This window comes from Haliotis cracherodii, unplaced genomic scaffold (assembly GCF_022045235.1).
Source record: "Haliotis cracherodii isolate W230 unplaced genomic scaffold, xgHalCrac1.p SCAF_19, whole genome shotgun sequence".
Lineage (NCBI taxonomy): Eukaryota > Metazoa > Mollusca > Gastropoda > Lepetellida > Haliotidae > Haliotis > Haliotis cracherodii.
The window spans coordinates 8,072,949-8,095,596 of NW_027266274.1; the positions used below are offsets into that span (position 1 = coordinate 8,072,949).

Sequence of the window (22,648 nt, forward strand, 5' to 3'; positions counted from 1 at the left end):
ACTCACTCACTCACTCACTCACTCACTCACTCACTCACTCACGCACGCACGCACGCACGCACCCACGCACGCACGCACGCAGCCACTCACTCACTCACTCACTCACACACTCACTCACTATTTTCTAAATGTCAAGTGTGTGTATAAGAGATATGAAATATTTCTCGGGACACGTTTAAAGTTGCCATATGGTGTATTTTCCATGGAGTTTCAATACGTCGGACGTAGATGAAATTGCCTGACATATTTACATGGTCAACGATTATTTTCGACGACATATATCCATACTTTTTAACTGATCATGAAAGAATAAGTTCTATGTCCATCAGCAACGACGAGCACATAGCAGCAGTACAACTTCACAATAAACCTCCAACCCTCCCCTTGTTAATCTCAATTTATTCCATTTACTCTTACATTCTCTGCTGATCAATGGTTCCCGAGATTTAGCACTCCCCGATCAATTCAGGGTATCCATCGAGATGCGGAAGATGACAGTGTGCTCTCCGTTAATGAGTCTCTAATTACAAGGATGTGATGCTCCAAACCTTACTGTTCATTATCTTTTGTCATCTAGTGCACGTTATTTTCAGATAAGTGTTTTCGAAATAAATAAATGGTATTAACTTTATCGCGATCCTCTTCCAAGGCCACGCATGCGTAGATCACATAACGTGTACCGTGTGCATATAGTAAATTGTATAATTAAGTGAGTGAGTTGGGTTTAACGCCGTTTTTAACAGCATTCCAGTTATATCGCGGCGTGTCAGCTTAATGTGGGAGGAAAGCCCGATGCAGGTCTCAGACCTTTACCACTTCGGTGAAACCCACGAGCACGGGAATGGTGCTGACAAACCTAGAAACATAATCGGCGCGAACCGGGATTCGAACCCCATTCATAGGTTTCTGGCGTACCCAAGAGACGCACTCTGCACAGCGAATCGCGGCGCCTTAGACGACTGTGCCATCCATGCCCCCGTTAATTGTATAATCCCTTACACCATATTTTAAATTTGTGTTAATAACGAATGGTGAAGTTTTATGAAGTTTTATCTAATATTGCAGGTTCTTATTGATCGAATTGTTTAAGAACTGCAACGGTTAAAAAACCCATTTCTGCCACTAATGTGTCATACAGAAATATGTAGCAAAGATTTATAATCAATCAATTTCTCGCATCAGTAAAATGTATGTATTTTTGCGTTGAACTTTCGTGTGTATCAGATTATGTCTACATATCTTTGTAATAATGGCCCTGGTGGCATATATTCTTTGACGATATTCCCAGATGCCTTTGTGTCGTGCACTATAAAGTCTAGACGTGTCTGTTATGCCTCCCTTGAAATAACTCTATACAAGTGCAGAAAGGGACAATGGGTGGTTGCTCCTTCGTTTGTTCTTCAGGCACCCTATGTAAATGACAGATGACCCGATGTTGATTAAGATGATGTCTGTCCCTAGTACTACATGGACTGTTAGGTGGCCAGGTGGTTTAAACGTCACATCGTCAAGCCAATCGCGAAAAACAAGGGTTCGACTCCTGATCAGAAAAAGTACGTAGTGTTCCTGCCTTGATGTTTTGGTATAAAAGAATTCTCACTTACTAGATATTGCACTGATACAGGGGTCTTTGAATTTACCCACCTGATAACGAAATCGAACTCACCATCAAACGAACCAACGCAAAAATACATTATTCCATTTAAGCACCCCCACTCGGCCACCCAAACTACACATTAACACAGGGACTCACCCAGTTACTTATTCCCACATACACGCACTTACACCCCAAGCCACCCAACAGGCACCCCCGCCCAGACACTAACTCACCATCAAATCTATCAACTCACAGACTTTATTCCGTTCAAGCACCCATCAACTCAGTCACACAACCACACAATGACACATACATTAACCCAGTTACTTATTCCCACATACACGCACTTATACACCAAGCCACCCAACAGACAGCCCGGCCCAGACACTAACTCACCATCAAACGAACCGACTCAAACATACATTATTGCATTCAAGCACCCCTCACCTCAGCCAACCAACCCCACATTGCCTCAGGCACTAACCCAGTTACTTATTCCCACATACACGCACTTATACACCAAGCCACCCAGCAACCCACTCATCCACCTCACTCTTGTAGTAAAGATGTTCCCATACCAATTAACGGCTCGGCATCCGCTGTGAAATCTCTGCCCAGAAGTATGTAAAGACAGAATCCAGGAAAAACAAGCGGCTAGACAGTGACAATGATGTAGTGGTGCTGCAACAGGCATCTGCTTTTTCAAGGAGAAGTGTGTACTGCCAAGGACACAATTATAAGGCCGTGTCGCTTGATGATGTAGTTCTAAAGATCTGGTTATCTAAGGACGAACATCGCCCTGTCCATGTTGGTAAGTTCCTGGAAACATGCCGGTGGTGCAAAATATGGCGCCAAGACTTCGCCATATTCTAGATTTGGAACTAAAGCTATTGGTACACTCATCTACATTTCTCTTAAACTCCGTCACGCAGAATGATGCGTACCTTACACTTAGCTGATAGGAGACTGTTTAGAGCTGAAGGATACGGTTTTGTTGATATGGTCAATTCTGACAGTTCTCAGGTGATACAAGTCTGTGAGGCTGCAGAATCTCAGCATATAGCTGCAAGATTCAGGGTTCGAATCCTAGATTTAATCCGTTTATAATCCGTGGTATGTTCTCATCATAACCCTGTTCACAGGTCCCAACAGATAATTTTTGTACACCTCGAAGAAGAAGATGGCAAGCAGTTAATTACTGAAGCACTACAAACGTTTCGTTACGACAATGACTACGCCCCTGGCCCAGTATCACGGACCCAATGTTTGTACCGACGAGGCAAACATATTTCATGGTCTGCTCTTGTGTTTGTGTGTGAGTATGGCTTAACGTCGTCTTGAACAGTATTTCTGTTATATCATGGCGTAATGGGAGAAGAAAGTACGAAGTAAGTTTACTCTAAGACGTTTACCACTTTGGTAAACCCACGGTGTGATGCTACAACCTTGATTCGAACCCCCGATCATAGGATTTTGGCACGCCTGTACGCATCTATGCCAAGCGAGTTCTGGCGCCTTGGGCTAGGCTACATATAAATCGACGCATACTTTACCGTCGTTTTTTAAAGTAAAATGTAACTTAGAACTTGGAACAATGGTATTAAACATATTAAATATGGAATCAAACCCGGTCTCCTGATCGGCAATAATGATCGCCCAAACCACATGGGTAGGCAAATGCCAGTTTATGAAGGTCTCTGATAAGCCCGAGACGCATGAGTCAGTAACCAGGTGATAGGTATGGCTTGACTTGGTTCATCATGACTCCGACAGTGACCTGTAAGATTGGTACAGAGTCGTCAGCAATATTATGTCTGTGAATCAGAGGATCTTTCAAGGCTGTGAAATTTAACTACGGCTGTCGTATTTAATTACAAGAACTAGCAGCAATTCAGTGTCGTCTCGCCACAAGACACTAATGATTCTGAGAACACCTGAAAGGCTGCCAGAAAGATGTTTCATGATAGTTCGACCAGTATTTGTCTGTTGGACAGCACAAAGTTACCTTGGTGAGGAGTTGACTTGTTTGCTGTTATACAGGTCGTCATGTTTGAAATATTAGATAATTTTACCCGAGTGTCTTTTGATATAAAATATATTAACGAGTGTTGACATCAAAAGACACGAGGGTGAGATTTTATTTATCATCCAACATCATACTGTCAACTTTTTCAGTTTGTAGACAGTAATACGCAATGCGTTAAGTAGCAGAGCCATTAGTGATGTAATTTTAGTGTGACGTCATGGTAACAATGACGTCACAATGGTCTACAAAGCATTGTGATGCACTGTTGATATCGCTTGATCTCATCCAAGCGATATCTCCTGTGGGAGCCAGTTTTGGACGATAAAACAAAATATGCTCCTTGTTTTTGTTGTTTTCTTAAAAAATAAATAAAATATTTCATAACAGAGTAAGAAATATAGAAACAAATGAACGAAAGCGTATTATAGGACGTGAGAGAATGGTTTCATGTTTCAGAACACATCTTCCGAGGTCTACCGATGGCCTGGTAGTAAAGCGTTGGTCCATTGCTGTGCCACTTGACATTTAAACCTAAAATATCATGCACTTCAACGGAAATCAATCATTGTCGGAAATGCAAAAACACAAAAACACAAAAACAAAAAAGAACAGAAAGCAAAATAGAGTAAGGCATATAAACATCCTTCACATGTTATAAAGAGTGATGGGAGATGTCCCCTAAGGACGTACATAAATGACAGCAGCACAGAATTGCAATGACCGTTGTTGAAGACTAATAGCAGACTAAAATAAACACCCGTCGGCTTAACCACCAGTAATGCTGGAAAATCAAATATTCGAAGTTTCATCGACAAAGCAGAATACTGACGTCTCAAACGATATCCTTGCTGCTTTTTCTTCCGAGCAATGGTCGATAATTGCTCAAATCTTTCTCCGCCACCAGATCCAAACTGCCTTGATAATTTGCCCTCATCGCTCCCGTTACGTGCGGTGAATACAGATGCTCAAACATCGTCTTTTATCTATATATCTACATAAGCAGAAGGGTTTAGGGGTAGTGTGTTACTAATACATTTAGGTTACACTGTCTGAGCACGGAAATATTGGAGATTACATTAACCTTACAGAGAGGGTGTCGGACGTGTCTAGGGGGATGGATATAAGCAATATGTAAGGATGAGGGTAAACAACATCTTAAACGTGGGGTTTGTAAACCAATACCATTCTGTAAATTAGATAGACATAACAGTGTTGAGATCAAGGAACTCCTGGATACTAGTATATATAGGTGTACAGGAAACATGTACCCAACAGCTGCCGAACTTGAATACATATTATCGTATCCCAATTGCATGGATCGATGGCCATGAGGTCAATCACTGGATTGCCTGGTCCAGACTCGATTATTTAAAGACCGGCGTCATATAGCTGGAATATTACTTGGTGTGGTGTGAAAAAGAAATAAACAACAGCGCATTAAAATCGGAAAAATGAACATCTAAAATACGAAAGAGATGGTAATGAGTTATTCACTTTGAGTGAGTGAGTTGAGTGTGTGAGTATGGTTTTACGCCGCTTTTAGCAATATTCCAGCAATATCACGACGGGGGACACCAGAAATCGGCTTCACACATTGTACCCTTGTCGGGAATCGAACCCGGGTCTTCGGCGTGACGAGCGAACGCTTTAACCACTAGGCTACCCGACCACCCCATCTCCAACCAGAAGGGCAAAGTGTCATCTTAAGGGGAGGATGCGCCTTCCTTGTTCCACCAGGACAGTGCGCCTGTGTACGAGAATACCATCCGTATTCACCAGGTTTAGCGCCATCAGATTTCCACCTTTCCCCAAACATGAAGAAACAACTGTCTGGCAAGCATATGATAATGACGTCATGTCTGCATCGTTGGCAGCAGTGGGTGGACCTCGGGGGTATTATGTTGAAAAATAATTACTAACCAAGTTCACCAACGCAATCCATCATAGTTAGGCTCAAAACCTTTCAGTGACCCCTCGTAAAAATGGCATAAATATGTGAATACTTAGTCATATTTGATGCTGATTAATTTGGTCAGACCTTCATTTTTTGTATGGGTATACACCGACTAGGTCCGAATGCTATAGGGCAAATGTTAAGGGCAAATGTTAAGGGCAAATGTTAAGGGCAAATGTCTCACAAAACCAGATATTACGTCAATGGCAGGGACAAAACGTTCACATTGAAAGCGCTTTCTTTTCTCATTTGATAATTAACTATTTCTTTAGCTAATAGGATGAGCTTGCCTTGTGACGCATTTCTCGCCATTCCTAAACTGCGACGACGTTCCATCATGACGTCAGATTATTGCTCTGACAGCTTTCAACGAGGTTAGTGTGCACACTGTTGTTACGCAAGTCTCATTCACATTTGCGGAAAGCAGTGAGAGATCTGCCCTAAACTGGGAATTAATTCAATTGCTACTTGACGCGTAACGCAGCATGCTCGCGATTTGACTTAAAATATACACTTCCCGGCTGTACTGACTCATACCGGCAATGCCTTAATATAAGTCGTTAGAGCACTCCCATTAACAAGACGGAGTTGTATACCGACCACAAATACAGAGAAGCAGACGTGGCAACGCCAAAGAGCAGGGGTAGTCTAGTGGATAAAGCGTTGGCTCCTCACGCCGAAAGCTCGGGTTCGATTCCCCACATGGGTACCATATGTGAAGACCATTTCTGGTGAACCCCTTCGTGAAATAGCTAAAGCGGCATAAAACCCGACCCTAAGTTTTGCAAAACAAATTGGAAGACTTCTGTCGCATACATAGCATATCTACCACAATTCATACAGAGACAAATACAATAAAAAGGTCGATCATGGATATACAACACTCATATAGACAAAAGCTTGTAGATATTACACACGTGTAGGGGAACAAAACAGAATATACACTTCGAAAGGTTAAACATTGTGCATGGGAAAAACAAATGTGAAAAACTGTACATGATTCTATCCTGGAAACTTCATAAAAGTCAAAAACCGGCCGGAAAGCGGAAGGTCCGGGTTCGATTCTCGACCGCGTCATACCAAAAGGCGCTCAGCATTACGTTACTAAAACAAGTACTGGTCGACTCGGAGTCAGTATGCTGTGCGTATTCATGTAACACTGCGGCATGGTATCTCAGTGGGCTAAACTCGGCTTAAGTCCGGACAAGTACAAGCAGACACTCACATACACTCAGACACACATACACCCACACATACATACTAACTTACACTCACACACATATACACTCTCGCACACGCATGCATGCACACGCAAACATAAATGCACACACATACAGACAGACACACAAATACACTCACATACACTCACACACATGGAAACACACAGAAACACACACTCACTCACAAACACATTCACACACATACACTCGCACAAACATATACACTCACGCGCACGCAAATGTGCATGCACACACAAACACACACACACACACACAGACACACAGACACACACACACACACACACACACACACACACACACACACACTCACACACACGCACACACACACGCACACACACACACGGAATGGTAATATAAGTGGACACCGCATTGCCTGTATATAGACAACGGATTACAGTGTATCTACACACTAACACATGTCCGTCACATACGATGAGCTTGAAACATTTGCAAAAAGGATCCACTGCTTGATTTTATACCTCTTGGCTGCCACGAAATGAAGAAACATCTTGTGCCCAAGTATTAATTTCAGATTATTAATAAGAATCACAAACGTGAAAGGTATTTGGTCTAACATTAAAGATAATCACACCTGTTTAGCTAGCCAGCGAGCGCGAGCTCAATGTTGATGGCAAAGAATAGTATCAAAGGTATGTTGTCTATTATTATATGTACAGCTGACGGGACATCAGTCCACTTCAAAGAGGTATAGAGTTGGATATGATGAACAGAGGTTTGAATAGAAATTTTCACCACTTCGCAGTCATATCCCGTAATCATATAAAAATACACGTTAAGTATTGATATCGCGGAAGACCGGCTTCTGTCTTTGTGACTGTAGATTCTTTACATGTCTTTATTCAGTTAGCGGACCACTGCATTCTGAGGTCATCAAAGGCTTTACGATAGCATCCAGTGGAAGAGGGTCATTTTATCACCGTGGCTTAAAGGCATGAATGTCAGATCATTGATTTAAAAATGTTGTTTGGGCTAAAAAAACAACAACGGTGAACATATGATGTAACTAACTGGAACACCTTTGTGGTGGTGAAAGTGGAGTCGATATTGTGAAACCTGAAGCTGAGTGAAGGACTTAAGATGCAAGGTACTGTGTCCTATAAGAAAACATTATGTCATGACACATTACAGGTCATTTTACAGAAGATCTTGAAAAGGGTTTTGTCACTGTTCTATTTTGTGATAACCAGCTATAAGGTCTGAGGCACCGCAATTCACTGAGTTGTGTTCCTTAGGAGTGCCAGGATCCGATAAGGGTCCCAATCCTAGATTCACCCTGAGTTTGAGCAAATAACAGCCCGTCACGACTTGACTCATTGTGTCCATCCCTCTTACATTTAGCTGACACGCCGCGATACAACTTAGTACGACTCAAAGCTATTGTCATGTAATGTGCTGTGTGTCAAATGTATTATTGAGTGTTTGATAATGGGTTCGTCATCGGAATCTGAAGTCAGCCGGAGGCGACCAAACCCTTTCCATATTCATAAGAAATCTGTGTCAAAAGCAGCGTCGATTGTACGATTCCGACTATATGTGCTTATGAATCACTATCACTATCAAATAGTGATGATACCAGGTGTTCGCGAAAAGATGAGCGTATCCTGCCCCACAGGCGGCAACCGTCACAAACACATGCAAAGACAAGTCAACTAATTCTTCACATAAAAATACACTGGAACATATGGTACAAGTCAAAATAGTGCATGGCATCGGACATAATTTTTGTCACTGATGCGTCGAGTTTTACATAACGAATAAAATATAACATTGTCTAAACTTCCCATTCAAATTAAAAGTTGCAAGGCAAATTCATTTGTGTCAGCATTTATATTACAAATAACCATGTGCCACATATTTACAACGATTACGAACGACCTGCCAGTAATGACTTGGAACAATGTAATGATGAGATTTTTCTTCCTGCAAGATGTCATTTGTCATAAAATGCCAGACAAAAGAACGCATACACTTGAAACTTGGATTTGACCAAAACATTACAAATGTTATCTAATCGTTACTAGGATGAGAACAGTCGACGAAACACTGAAAACCTCAGGTCCAAAACACAGTTGTGATACCCGTATCACATTCATCACTATTTCTTGTGTTTGTCATTTTTAGCCACCATCAAACATGGGTTTACATTCTTTATTTTCTGTTTTTCTCACTGAAGGAATGGTACAACAAAACTGAAAGACGAATATATAGAAAGAAATACAGTTATATATAAATACTGAATTATTGTAAACATGGCAGTAGGGCTGGTGGGGTAGCCTAGTGGTTAAAGCATTCGCTCGTCACGCCGAATACCCGGGTTCGATTCCCCACATGGTTACAATGTGTGAAGCCCGTTTCTGGTGTCCCCCGCCGTGATATTGCTGGAATATTGCTAAAAGTGGCGTAAAACCATACTCATTCACTCGAAGTCATGGTGTTCCATTGGTTTAAAAATAAGAAGCCGTATACGCTATGCGGAGTTAACTCCCTTTATTTGTGTCATGGTTCGAATCCCAGATAAAGCCAAACAATGTTCATGCTTGGGGTGTCGCCAAAGTGATAAGTCTCTTACATGAGAACGATGGGCTTTCATCGCAATGAGACAAAACTGAAATACTGTTCAAAGCCAAAACCAAAACCACTCCCACACACGTAACAGTTTGTACTGATAGAATATCAGATGGAGATGCTGGTGTAGGGCACATTGCATCATGCATAAACCTTAGACATAATAAGATTCTTTGTCACTAAAGATGTCGCTGGGGTTTATAGAAGCCATGTGGCACAATCAAACACGGCATCCTAGTAAATGTGGCTTGGCGTGTCAATTTGATGACTTTATCCGAATTTGATATTTAGTCATACAATCAAATCCCGTCAGATTTAGGACCGTCATCCATTGATGTTTGCCCAACACCATCATCAAAGCCACCTATAACATCATGCAGGCGATAACGCCTAATTTACTGCTAATATCCAATCTAATCAAACATAACAGTGCTTGTTATTTGATACGGCAGCAATAACAACAGAGGCTTAAGACAATATTTATCATTATCACACACGATTTAGTCACCTAATACAAGTCTTGTCCAACATTCTCTATATCCCTTCGCCATATAAACCTTACGGAGCAAAGATCCAAGTTGACAGGAATTCTCAGGGAAAAAAAATCGATATTTTTTTATTTCGGATATTAAGCCTTACTATCGGTCTGTATGATTTAGGTAACTGCGCTGATGTTTTTATGAGGCGAGGAATTACGTCGGCAGTCCGGAGTCAGTCACGTGGCAAACACGAGCCTACTTCCGAACCCAGCAAATCTCTCGCCATCTTTGATATTGGGACCTGTCACCATAATGTCATTGCGCTCTGCAGGACTTTGAAGGTTATACAATGCAACTCATATTCAAACCAAAAATAGTGGTCTCCTTCGCCAGAATTCGCCTGACAAATATTATAAAGAAAGGTGAGTTTATTGATATTAGAAGTGTGGGTATGTTAATGATTTCCCACCTACAGTGCTCTGGTTTCTTAGTGGTGGTTGCTGAGGCCAACTTTGATGAACTGTTCGTCATCTCCAGGTGGAGATAACTGGGGTTTAAAGTGCCCGGGGTTTAAGGTATAATGGGAGTTTAACAGAAAGGAATTTACATCAAATTGTAATTGTAATGAAGTCTAGTTATTTTGTAATTTTGTTTGCTTGTTTTACGCCGCACTCAGCAAAATTCCAGTGATGGCGGCGACCTGTAAGAATCTAGTCTGGATCAGACAATCCAGTGATTGACATCATGAGCATCGATTTACGCAACGTTGACATGTATAAACCAAGTCAGAGACCCTTACCAACCGATCCCGTTAGTCGCCTTAATTCTAACCCGGATCTTCACGAGATGCGGGCCGAAGTGATATATATTTTGCTTACTGCGATAACGGCAACATTGTCAGGAAAAGAATTATGCTTGGTGTGAATACAGTTTTGGAAGACGTACGTGGAAAGCAAGCACCTCTAATTTTGCAGGCAAATGTCAAGTAGAATACCAACTGAAGGTACGTCGTGATGACTTCGAGATGACGTCATTGCAAACAGGACCAAGTGAGATGGATTGACATCGCTTTGAACAGTAGTTTGATTTAAAAACATGATGCCACGGCACCATAATATCACACGACGATTATAATAAATATAAAAAGTCAACGCCAAAGAATAGTCAGTCTCGATTTTCTGTCGAAACATATTCCATTAGGCGTAAAAGACAAAATAGTGGTGAAAATTCTATGAATGGATCGCTGAGAATTAGTATTGACTCCAGGTGTTCGCAAAAATGACGCCTCACACGTCTTATTTTCTAAGTCTGAGTTTTTTCACCTTCTGGTCGCTGACTACCCATGCGGAAGAAGGAACAAATGAGCTCGTAAATGCCTTTCATGTCAGTCAGCATTGATTTTTGTACCAGGAAACCAACTAATTTTACCCTAGTATAAAAATGTTGGCCTGTAATTGCATCCCTTTAGGAGACTTATGAAAGTTTAATTTGTAACATAGTTAACGAGTCAAGTCGGGATCTCCTTATTGTCATATTTTAAGATTATTGATGAAGTTATTTTATCTCATTAGGTTCTAATACTTATATATATCACATACTCTATATTGAAAGATTCTGATTTGTAAGTGAGTATCGCAGCTTTCTAGACACACTTATTACCCTCAATGCCACTTGAAACGAAAGAAATGCATAGAAATATTGGTCACATACATTTTATATTCATAATGTGCCTACACTTAAGGGACATTTTCTCATGTAAATATAGAAAATGAACCTCTCTTTTCGGTCTTTCTGGACGTCGGAACCTCTCTATATCGACTCTCCTGTCGGTTACGCAATTACAGCTATGTTAAGTGTGTCCTATTATTGGTGTTTAAAGCCTAATGTTGACTCGACTGCTGCGTGTAGGGTCCACGCTGAAGAGGAACAGTGAGCCATGTTTGACGACTCACTGTCGCCAATGTTTGAACTAGTCATTCATGGCAGCTTATCGGGTGATTGACAGAGCAGAGTAGCCGACAGACCGCCAACAAGAGTTCATTTAAACCGCCAAACCTGTCCTGGAGTTAATGCCCAACAGTCATGTTTTGTTGATTTAACAGGGGAGAGGGGGAGGGCAGCATTTACTGGATATCTTAAGGAGTTCTTGTCATCTTGTCAAATATTAGCCGAGGAATTCATTAATTCTTCCATTGCTGGTGTCTTAATTAAATCATGCTCCAATTATTTTTATTTTTGCGAAAATGGCGTTAGATATAAGATGTCGTAATAGTTGTGAAAGAAGTATTGATCTACAAGCACTCACGTTTGAAATGCTCCTTACACAGAGGATGAAATACGGCGTCAAGGTTTTGCTGCCTTTGTTGGATATCTTGGGTGATGTTTTCTTGATGTGGTTCCATGCAACTTGTGTAATCCCCATACAGTCTGCAAAACACACAAACAAAAGACATATTATAAACTGATGATTAACTCGCGGCTAACAACTCCGCCATTGGTCGTTACTACCTAACATGGCCGCCCATCTCCTTGATAGGGTCACGTACGCTCGTTTGGCACGTGCTAAAAGCGTGACCAATGTCACATGCATCATGGCGCAATTAAAACATCGGGGGATCTTTGCCAATGGCTGCGATCTTTCTTCCTTCTCTGTCTTACGAAGTGGCGTGTTTGATATCCATTGCCTCATATTTCTGGCGTCATAAGATTGCACCAACAGTCGACTGGTTTTCGAGACTCCCATAAAAAAACGTCAGACACATAACATTCAATGGACACATTAAAAAACCTTCTATTTGCAGCAATCATGGGATTTATGTAATAGAATCATGGCGCAAAGGTGTTCATTTGAAAACATTCTCTTAAATTCACTTGAAGTGTTAAACAATCACGAATATTGTTTTAATGGTAATATGTCGTAAAATATATATACTTTTCTTAACTCTTAAAGAACGTAAGACAATGGCGTGGGCGAGTGTGGACTAGGAGTATTTCAGGAATGTTTCGGCGAGGAAGGTGTTCGGGGAGTCCTAAGGTGACGGTTGCCGGAGACGTGTAGCACTTCGTGAAACTCAAGAGCACAGGTAGTGCTGACAAACCAAGGATTGCAATCGGTGGATGCAGTGTTTCGAAGCCAGGACAATGAACTGCGGTCATTACACACAGTTTGGGCTGGGTCACTTGTGCAGAGGCACAGACAGTTGACCCTTATAATGAATTTGTTGCAAATGATATGTTTATTGGTGTCAAATATTGAAGTGAGTGGGCGTTCGCTCGCTTAAACGTAGGTTCCCCGGTTCTATTCCTATCATACGGTGTGAATTGTACCTGTGGTAAGGCTGAGAGTTATCTCCCCTTATCTACCAGGATACGCTGGTGTTACGCAGATTCGAATGAGTTTTTCGCAAGGATTAGGATCCCTAGTTTGTCGGCACCATTCCAATGCTCGTGTAATTCACAGAAGTGATAATATACAAGTTCCACGAGTTGAGTGCCAGAGTTTTACTAAAATAAGTGGACTGCACAGTCGAAACATTAAAAACGAACAAGGAAATATAAACTATAAAATATACAGCTATGTTTGGTGTCTATAATTGAAACAAACAAGATGGTGATGTATTTGATACGGGTATCATGGCTGTGGTATGGACCTTTTGTTTGCGATGTTTCGGCGCGTGTTTCCAGCCGAGTAACGTTTTGATAACATTTGTAATGTTTTGGTCAAAATCCAATTTTTATGTGTATACTTTCTTTTGCCTGGCAGTTTTTGTCGTATTGTGAAGATAATATCTTCTTATGGATGTACATGTACATATATCCAATTATTTCTTAACCATTAAACAACTATGTGATGGATGTTTGAATAAAATTATTTACCTTACCATATCATGCATTTTATGCATAGGATATAAACAGGATATAAAAAAGCACATATACCATGTTATTCATTCAGTTTAGTATGACGTCGGTTTGAAACCAGTGCTGCAAGAAGAGCCGGATTCAGGAATAACCCAAACTGAATCATTTCACCGCCGAAATTACTGCAGACAGCCCACAAACCTGTCAATTTTCATGCAAATACATTCACTTGGCTAAAAAGGTTGTTTGATCAATAGAATTTAATAAAGTCATTTGGTGATATGCCATTAACCTCCAGCTCTGAACAAAGTAACTTGACGCTCCTCAAAGATTAGTTTTTGGTTGATTGAGGTAACGCAAGGAGGGCGCTAAACATGAATGATGCTCGTCCGACTAATGTGACAAAAACACTGTGACAGCTAGCTATATTGCATGCCGGGCGTTAATCATTTACACACACACAGGCGCTTGTTGACGGACACAACATCGGGACAGGGACGTAAGACGCATTCCGTCTGGAAATAGACATAATTGTTGGATGATTTCTTCTGTTGAAATAGAAGGAACATCTACATGCTAATTGTTGGGACGGATTCCTAATTTGCCAATGTTTCTTGGTTTATGTTCCCGCAGTTCCAGCCTTTGATGTCTACATTTCACAACTTTTGAGGTACAATCTACGAAGATGACAAAGAGCGTCATGAGACTATTGCTCGAAAGTTGTTTCATCAAAGTAACAACATTCAAGTTTCATGTGGACATGGGGACGATATTTCCAAATTTCACACACCACTGACCAAAATTATGTCAGATGCAATTCCTTATTTTGACCTGTACCACATGTTCAGATGAATAATTGACTTGCCTTTGCAAGTTTTTTTGTGACGGGTGTCACCGGTGGGGCAGGATACGCTCACCATTTCGAGAACACCTGGTGTCATCACTATTTGATAGTGATTCATAAACACATGTTTATGATATATCGGAAGCGTACAATGGACTCTGCTTTAAGAAGACATTTCTGATGATTATGGAAATGCTTTTATCGCATATATCTACATATTCATCCCAATAAAGATCTTTGACTAACGCCTTCAGCCTTCATAATTTTATACGAATTTTATATGACGCAAAGTAATTTAAGCGAAATAACAAAACGGCGTTAAACCTACCCCGCTTTACATAACAAGACATTGCCCTAGGAATTGAAGTTGTACTGTTTAGTAAGTTTAAAATCCCTTCTTTACCCCTATGCATTGAATCAACGTTAAATCGAAGTCATAAACTAGATTTGCCTTTAAGACGACAAAATTCACATCTGCCGGTATCATTTCCAAGTCAGAATCCTTATCGTCTAAAATCGCCACTCCGGCTGTCCAGAACACCGGATATCGCGATATGGTGTAGATGGTTCCCAGATATTCTACTTAACGAGGATTCATTATGAAGTCAATAGAGCCACGGAGGCGATTAGAAGTTGGCTGCTAATTGCCCTTTTGTGCGCGATAAGAGTATAAAATGAAACGCTGCATAATGAAATGTATATCGTATTCGTTAATTTATGGTAGCGGATAAGCAAGAAGGAAAAGGTACAGGAGACCTATTGATACAATAACAACATCCTGCACTGATGTTCAGGGATTCTTTTATATATTTTCCTTTTAAGCACTTTGGAAACATGTTCGCCACATATACGGGACTGATTAAAATATATTCTGGCGTTGACGTTTTGAATTATCTACTAGTTAAGTGAGTGAGTAAGTTTTGTTTGAAAAGCCCGAAGTAATTCAAGTCGCAGACGTTAAACACTTTGGTCCCTCTAATATTGACAGAATGACTCGGACGTAAGTGCCTGATTCCCAGTCGAACTCACATCTAACACAATCTGTACGGCAGACCCATCCTGTTTCGATCGCGAGGTACTTTCTATGTTGAGGAACGAGTAATATCATTTTCTTCGATATAAGTTATACTGACACCTCATTAGTCTTCTGGGCGATATATATATGTAAAGATATTCACAAAATAATCACACGACACGCATTGTTCTACATGTTGATAATTCTGATATCAAAAGACACAAGGGTGAGATTCTATTTATCATTCAACATCATTCTTCGAACTCTTTCCGTTTGTAGACAGTAATAAGCAGGTCTTTAGGTGTAAAAAGTGCTGCTAACAGCGTCAGTAGCAGAGCCATTAGTGATGTCATTTGATTGCTTTGATTGTGATGTAATGGTAACCAGTGATGTCACAATGGTCTGCAAGCGACATCTACAATGTAGGGTGAAATCAAGCGATATGACCTGTGGGAGCCACTTTTGGATGATAAATATCTATATATTAAGTCTTCGAAAGACTTTAGTTGGTTGGTTTGTTGTTTAACGCCGCACTCAGCAATATTCCAGCTATATGACGTCGGTCTGTAAATAATCGAATCTGGACCAGACAATCCAGTGATTAATATTATTAGCATCGATCCACGAAATTGGGATCGATGACATGCATCAACCAAGGCATGTAGAAGTGATACACATAAGGAAGAGTATTTATGGATGTCAACTTCTATCTATCTATCTATCTATCTATCTATATATCTATATATCTATCTATCTATCTATCTAATGCTTGTCGTAAGAGGCGACTAACGGGATCGGGTGGTCAGGCTCGCTGACTTGGTTGATGCATGTCATCGATGCAAATTGCATGGATAGATCTATCTATCTGTCGTGTACGTTGCTTTGTTAAATAGTGATTTTTAAATAGTGATAAACCAACCCAACCCGCGTAAGTTTAGCTTTCTGAAAGTTATGAGTCACTCACTCACTGCAAGCCATAAGACATCTCTCTAAAACAGCGTCCATTGTACGCTTTCGACTACATCAGCGCAGAACTATGTCGGGGACATAACTCTGTATTCGTTTACCTGGATTCTGTCACTGAGATGAGTCCGGATTTACCATTATCTACTTCATATGCACACTGCAAGCTTGGCAAAAAACATTTTCTTTATACACATGTGTAAATTAGCTATCTTTCCTAAGTCTGTTGTCTTCTTTTAACGGCAATAACGAGAACCCAAAACGAGGTGAGTCATCAAATACAACATTCACATGGCAAAACGGCTTTCAAAACATTTTAGGTAAATCTTTGGTGCATGATTATTTCTCATATCAATGCTGACACAAATGAATTTGCTTTACAACTATTAATTTGAATGGGAAGTTTGATCAATTTTTCTCATTCGTTATGTGAAGCTCAGTAAATCTTTCAAATTGTTTTATGGCAGACATGTGCAGGATATTTACAAATTTGACGCATCAGTGACAAAAAATCTATCCGATGCAATTCCCGATTTTTACTTGTACCATATGTACCGTGTACCGTGTTTTTTCAGATAAAATATTGAGTTGCCTCTGCATGTGTTTGTCACGTTTGCTACACCTTTTCGCGAACACCTACCGCCATCCCTATTTTATAGTGCTTCATAAACACATGGTTATGAAATAGTCGGAATCGTACAATGGACTCTGCTTATAGTGGAGATTTCTTAGGGAAATGGTTTTATCCCTTTTTTATTTTTTAAAATATTTAACGCCCCATCAGCATAATGTCAGTTATATAACGTCAATATACTCAATGGAAAAGAAGTCATTGGGTATAGGAAATTATGAAATTTGCGGTCACTCATCCCGTGTTTGAAACACGTTAATTCCACGTTTTCTCCAAGTATGCAAATATAGTGTTTCACCCAGTGGCAGTGGTAGAAGCAATATCGTCATTAACACGTCATTTCATCCAGCAACCCGAGATTACATGTCAAATTGCATCATAAGACAAGTACGTATCGATAGCTTTCTGTTGAAACACAATACCCAATATTTACAAGATCAATCTGGGATGTGTACATTCAGTACACCATTCAGGATGAACAAATATATTCTGGAATCCGTCACCAGGTGGCGTGTTAGGTATGTGAGATCAGCTGTTTTCTTCTCACCCATTGACATCAATATCAGTTCTACAATAAGCGGTAATGGGGATATAATAAAAACACCTGCGCTTCAGCACGACAACAGCGCTGGCCTTAATGTATGTGCTTAAGAAAGTGTTCCGACACAGCGATATCTTACACGATGATCCACTAAATGGCATTACTGTCATTGATTGTCTGATAGAACCAGGGCCATCATGACTTATCTGCATATTCTAAAACGTGATAATGGCACAAGGTGCATACGGGTTTCAAAGTCTGGCAACAGTAAGACACTTTTTTTAATTTTGTGGTTATTTTTGCTTTTGAGTTTTTATGATAAAAATAATAATATTTCCATGCATAAATTGATGCAGCGAAGCATAATGATATACTTTCTTTTGTGTGGTTTTGTGCAACATGTGCAGTTCTCGTTAACAGTTTAGTGATGAGGTACCGTGTAATGGGTGTCATGGCGCATTCGTTCTTGAGTCATCGTCGAATCGAAAACGTGTGTGAGGAATCGATTTACCGTTACCTTGGTGCCTGGGAGTATTTCAGAGGTACAGATGGAACGAAGAACTACAAGCAAATAGACAATGACGCACTGAATCCTTCGTCTTAATACGAAGCACCATACTAAAATCACCTCCTCCCAAAATCATTGAGACAAAGTCAAAGAACACAAGCTCGCGGTATCGTCAAGAGAGTAAAAGCACAATATAGATGTCCGAGAACAGTTAACTGACAAGAAAACGACACCAGATTGCCCGTGTTGTTGTTTTAAATTGGCACTTCAACGTCAACGACCAAACCAAATCCATTTGAGTGTAAATTACCCTTTAAAAGATTCAAACTCCGCACAAGTGACGCTGACGCTGATGGTAAACACATGTTATCAAGTGAATGAGTAGGGTTTTACGGCGGGTTTAAATTGCATCTGTGCCAAGGGGTTGAACGTTAAGTATTGTCTTCACAAATCGTAGCCATTTGGTGAAAGAACCTGGATATTTCTCGTTACGAAAAGACACTCGGTCTATTGGACCAAAAGACGCCCTTCATACTACAAACAATGATAACACGTATCTCCTTTCCAAGAATTAATAATATCAATGACAGAAAATCAATCCGATACTATTTTAAAAGTTTAGTATGTAAATAATCATATGCTTCTGAGAGAGAAAACAAAACCATTTACTGGGAGGTTTGACTTCATCATGAAATCAGTTATCTCGAAATATGACCTCAAGGTTATTCAATGTTATATATCTCCATATTGATATCACTCCCTTCATCTGAGTTTGGATTTATGCCGTTTTTAGCGATATTCCAGCAATATCACGGCGGGGGACACCAGAAATGGGTTTCAAACATTGTACCCATGTCGGGAACCGAACCTGGGTATTCGGCACGAGGAGCGAACACTTTAACCCCACCGCCCCCTTCTTTGCGAAGCCACATGTGACCTAGTATTCATTATTAGAGAACCAGCTGTGTGTTTACAAGGACTGGGACCCTCAGCTAAGAGAATCCGTTGAGGGTGGGTTCGAATCCAACATTCGTCCTGATTATGAATCTTAGTTTGTTACCAGGGGCATTAGTTAGTGGTAAATGTCTTCTACCAGCGGAGTTTTGTTTCTGTAGGTCACTGCACTGTAGTTTCTGCACGCCCGCACGCACGCACGCATGCACTCACTCACTCACTCACTCACGCACGCACGCACGCATGCACGCACTCACCCACTCACACACATTACGCACGCAAGCACTCACAAACATCCTCACAAACTGGCCCACTCACTCTCCACTCTCAGGTTATCCGAAATTTTAACAAACTTCGAGATGGCACCAGTCTTCCCCTCACACGCCAGGCAGTGTTCGCCACCAGACAAGTCTTGCTAACCTTCATGTATGAACGTCACATCTGTGTCGTGAAACCACTGGAACAAGATTAGGATTGTCGATTCAAGTGTAACAACACGTGTGGCTTTATCTCGTCCCGAGTTTGAACAAATAATCTAAACTTCAGTTGGTTATATCCATGGCTTCATATCAGTGTGTTCGTGGAGGACATTCTCTCTTTATTTAGACACGTGCTGGAATGTTTTGACAAACGGCGGTTTGTGAGCTTTGTGTATTGATTTTAACTAAATTACATTTTATATGACGGGCATGTGTCTAATCGATGAATGATAATATTTTGACATACCACTAAATGTTGCTCCACAAATCTATCAGTATGAATATACTTGATGTGAAAACATATATTGTCAAAATAGTTCCTGATTATAAACTGTGTACACTATGCCAACATTTATCTGCCGCAAAACCAATGTTCATATGTCAAGCTTCACTCCAGCTTTATAAAGTACATACATAAAGTGAAGAGGTTGCCTTTACAAGGTCGAACGTAAGACGTAAACGACGGTAAAGGTATGTTACATAAGGAACTTGGGGCACGGGTGGCTGTGCAGAGTTGCGTCCCTTATGCGTGTCAGGAACCTTTGTTCATCCCTGATAATGTTGGTAGATTTGTCAGCACCATACCCTGCTTGTGGGTTTCAACAAAGTGGCAAACGTCACTCACTCACTACATATTATCTACAAAGAAGAAGCACGCCAGTTTACAAGAAACAGACACTTATTTCCTTCCTCATGTTTCTATATACATGTCGACCTTACGAATAACGAAATCAGCAGAGGACGTTTTGTCTACCTCTTGTTAATACTTAGGTCACTGCCAGCTTATTAAGTAAACGCTATTAACAAAACAGAAACTAACATAACGGGGCACCAGACTCGAGCAAATACGAAATTCATGTTCAACCATTTTCAAAATCAAAGAAAATCCCTGCTAAAAGCAGCGTCATTATACAATTTCTGCTACTGTTCACCTGAAAACACTGAAAAAAATTGTACAAGTCAAAATATGGAATTGCATCAGATGCCATTTTTGTCACCGAGGCATCAAATTTGGAAATGTCATCCACGTGTCTACCATAAAACCTTTGAAAGCTTGAAATCTAGCCTATATCAGCCTAGCTCCAGGCATTGCACTTCTTACACTACACTACACATTAAGGCTGTTCCAAGCAAAACTCTTTCGCGTGGTAAACTCATTGTCGATGTACACAGGTGCACGGTTGGCAACAATCTCTAAGTAGAGTAAAATGATAAAAAAAAACATCCTTTATGTCTGTAGATTCAAACTGTGCTCAACGAAAATGTGTGGGAGGCCCTTTAACAGAAATCTGTCAATCTGAGAGCAAAACTTTCAGTTCATAAAAACCCTGTTATTGGCCATTTGATGTTGGTAGCAGATACATACGTGACAAGTTGGGGAAATTTAGTTTCATTTTATTTGTTTGTTTGTTGTTCAACGCCGCTCTCAGCAATATTACAGTTATTTGACGGTCTGTAAATAATCGAGTCTGGACGAGACAATCCAGTGACTGACATCATGAGCATCGATCCACGAAACTAGGATCGATGACATGCATCAACCAAGTCAGCAAGCCTGACCACCTGATCCCGTTAGTTGACAGCAAAGTCGCCTTTTACAGCAAGCATAGGTTACTGAAGATCTATTCTACACCGGATCTTTACGGGTCCATTGTTAACGTACCGGGTTGATGGGAACCTTCGTATATACGGATGTCGGGTATAGCGTACAGTTCGTTATAGGCGTGGCAATACTGGGAATATACCATTTGTATGGTTTTATTTTACAATATTTTGCCCTTATGGTTTACGCGAGGTTTTCGTCATCCCCGAGCTCGCCGTAGGTAACAAGCGTTACCGTTTGATACAAGGTCATGTTAGTAGCATTTTTCAGATGTAAAAAACTGAGTTTGAGGGTGTTTGGAATTCTTTATGTTCGGGGTTGATACAAATACTTATATCGGGTCTCAAGGCTCGAAGACCTTTTTACATGATTGAGTTTATTGCATTTAATGTGTTTCTTTACAATTCACATCAGATTCGAAACTCCACCAATAACGCTTGTATAGAGAAAGGACGCTTATTAAAAAAGCAACATGGTTTTTACAATTCCATAATTTTACAATTTTTTTAACTATGATCGTATTCCCAAGAGCTGCATCCGAATTAGTTACATGCAGGTTGCATCAACGAGAGAAGACAGGGGACAAATGCTCTGATTCTTTGACATTTTGAATTGTTGGAGAAGCAAGTGCTCATCGTAATGCTCAAAGATAAAATTGATTGCATATACAAATGAACACTATTGGAATCAAACATGATATTTATTTCTTGTTTCATTTTAAATTGGTTCTTTGAACAAAGAGGTTTTTAATCTTTGAAAATATAATATCAGCCAAATCATTCCAGTTGTTTACAATCTTACAATCGACTCTATCAAATTTCACTCTGTGATATAACTAAAAAAAATGATAGTCCTTCGTTTGGTCTATAACAGAATGAATTCGATAATTAAAAACCGACTGTAATATGAAACACACTGCGTTAGAGCAGATTTAACATAAACTGCCGGGAAGAGAAAGTATTCATTGGACAATTGGATTGAAATTATGACCCCATGCTCCTTGAGACCTCATGTGCACGTCACCTGTTGTGAGATACTCCTTGATATGGTGCAACCATCGAATAACTATTTTTTGTTTAACCACCATCAAACATGGATGTAGACTTACGTTAGCCCTGTAGTACATATACATGGTATCAAGAAATGCCATGGTGTGTCACTCCATTGCCAAAAAAAACAACATTTTCATCAGGCAGATTCCATTGGGTGTAAAAGGAAATGTAGCGGTGAAAATTACATGAATGGATCACTGATAAAGTATTTAATCATTCAGAAGTTGGGAGAACATGAATACATGACACTTTTTTATGGATAGCAACTTCTTTTATTCTTTGCACGACGTTTCAGCGCTTCTTCTTGCTACTTCATA

General features: G+C 40.3%; 1 protein-coding gene across 1 annotated transcript in view; it reads right to left on the bottom strand.

The window, feature by feature from the left end:
• The window catches only part of LOC139467069 (uncharacterized), an 89,083-nt gene that overhangs the window by 28,017 nt on the left and 38,418 nt on the right, over nt 1–22,648 (bottom strand). Inside the window, exon 3 of the mRNA XM_071248787.1 lies at nt 12,189–12,310. Coding sequence (XP_071104888.1) covers nt 12,189–12,310 — 122 coding nt within the window. The remainder of the gene's footprint in view (nt 1–12,188; nt 12,311–22,648) is intronic.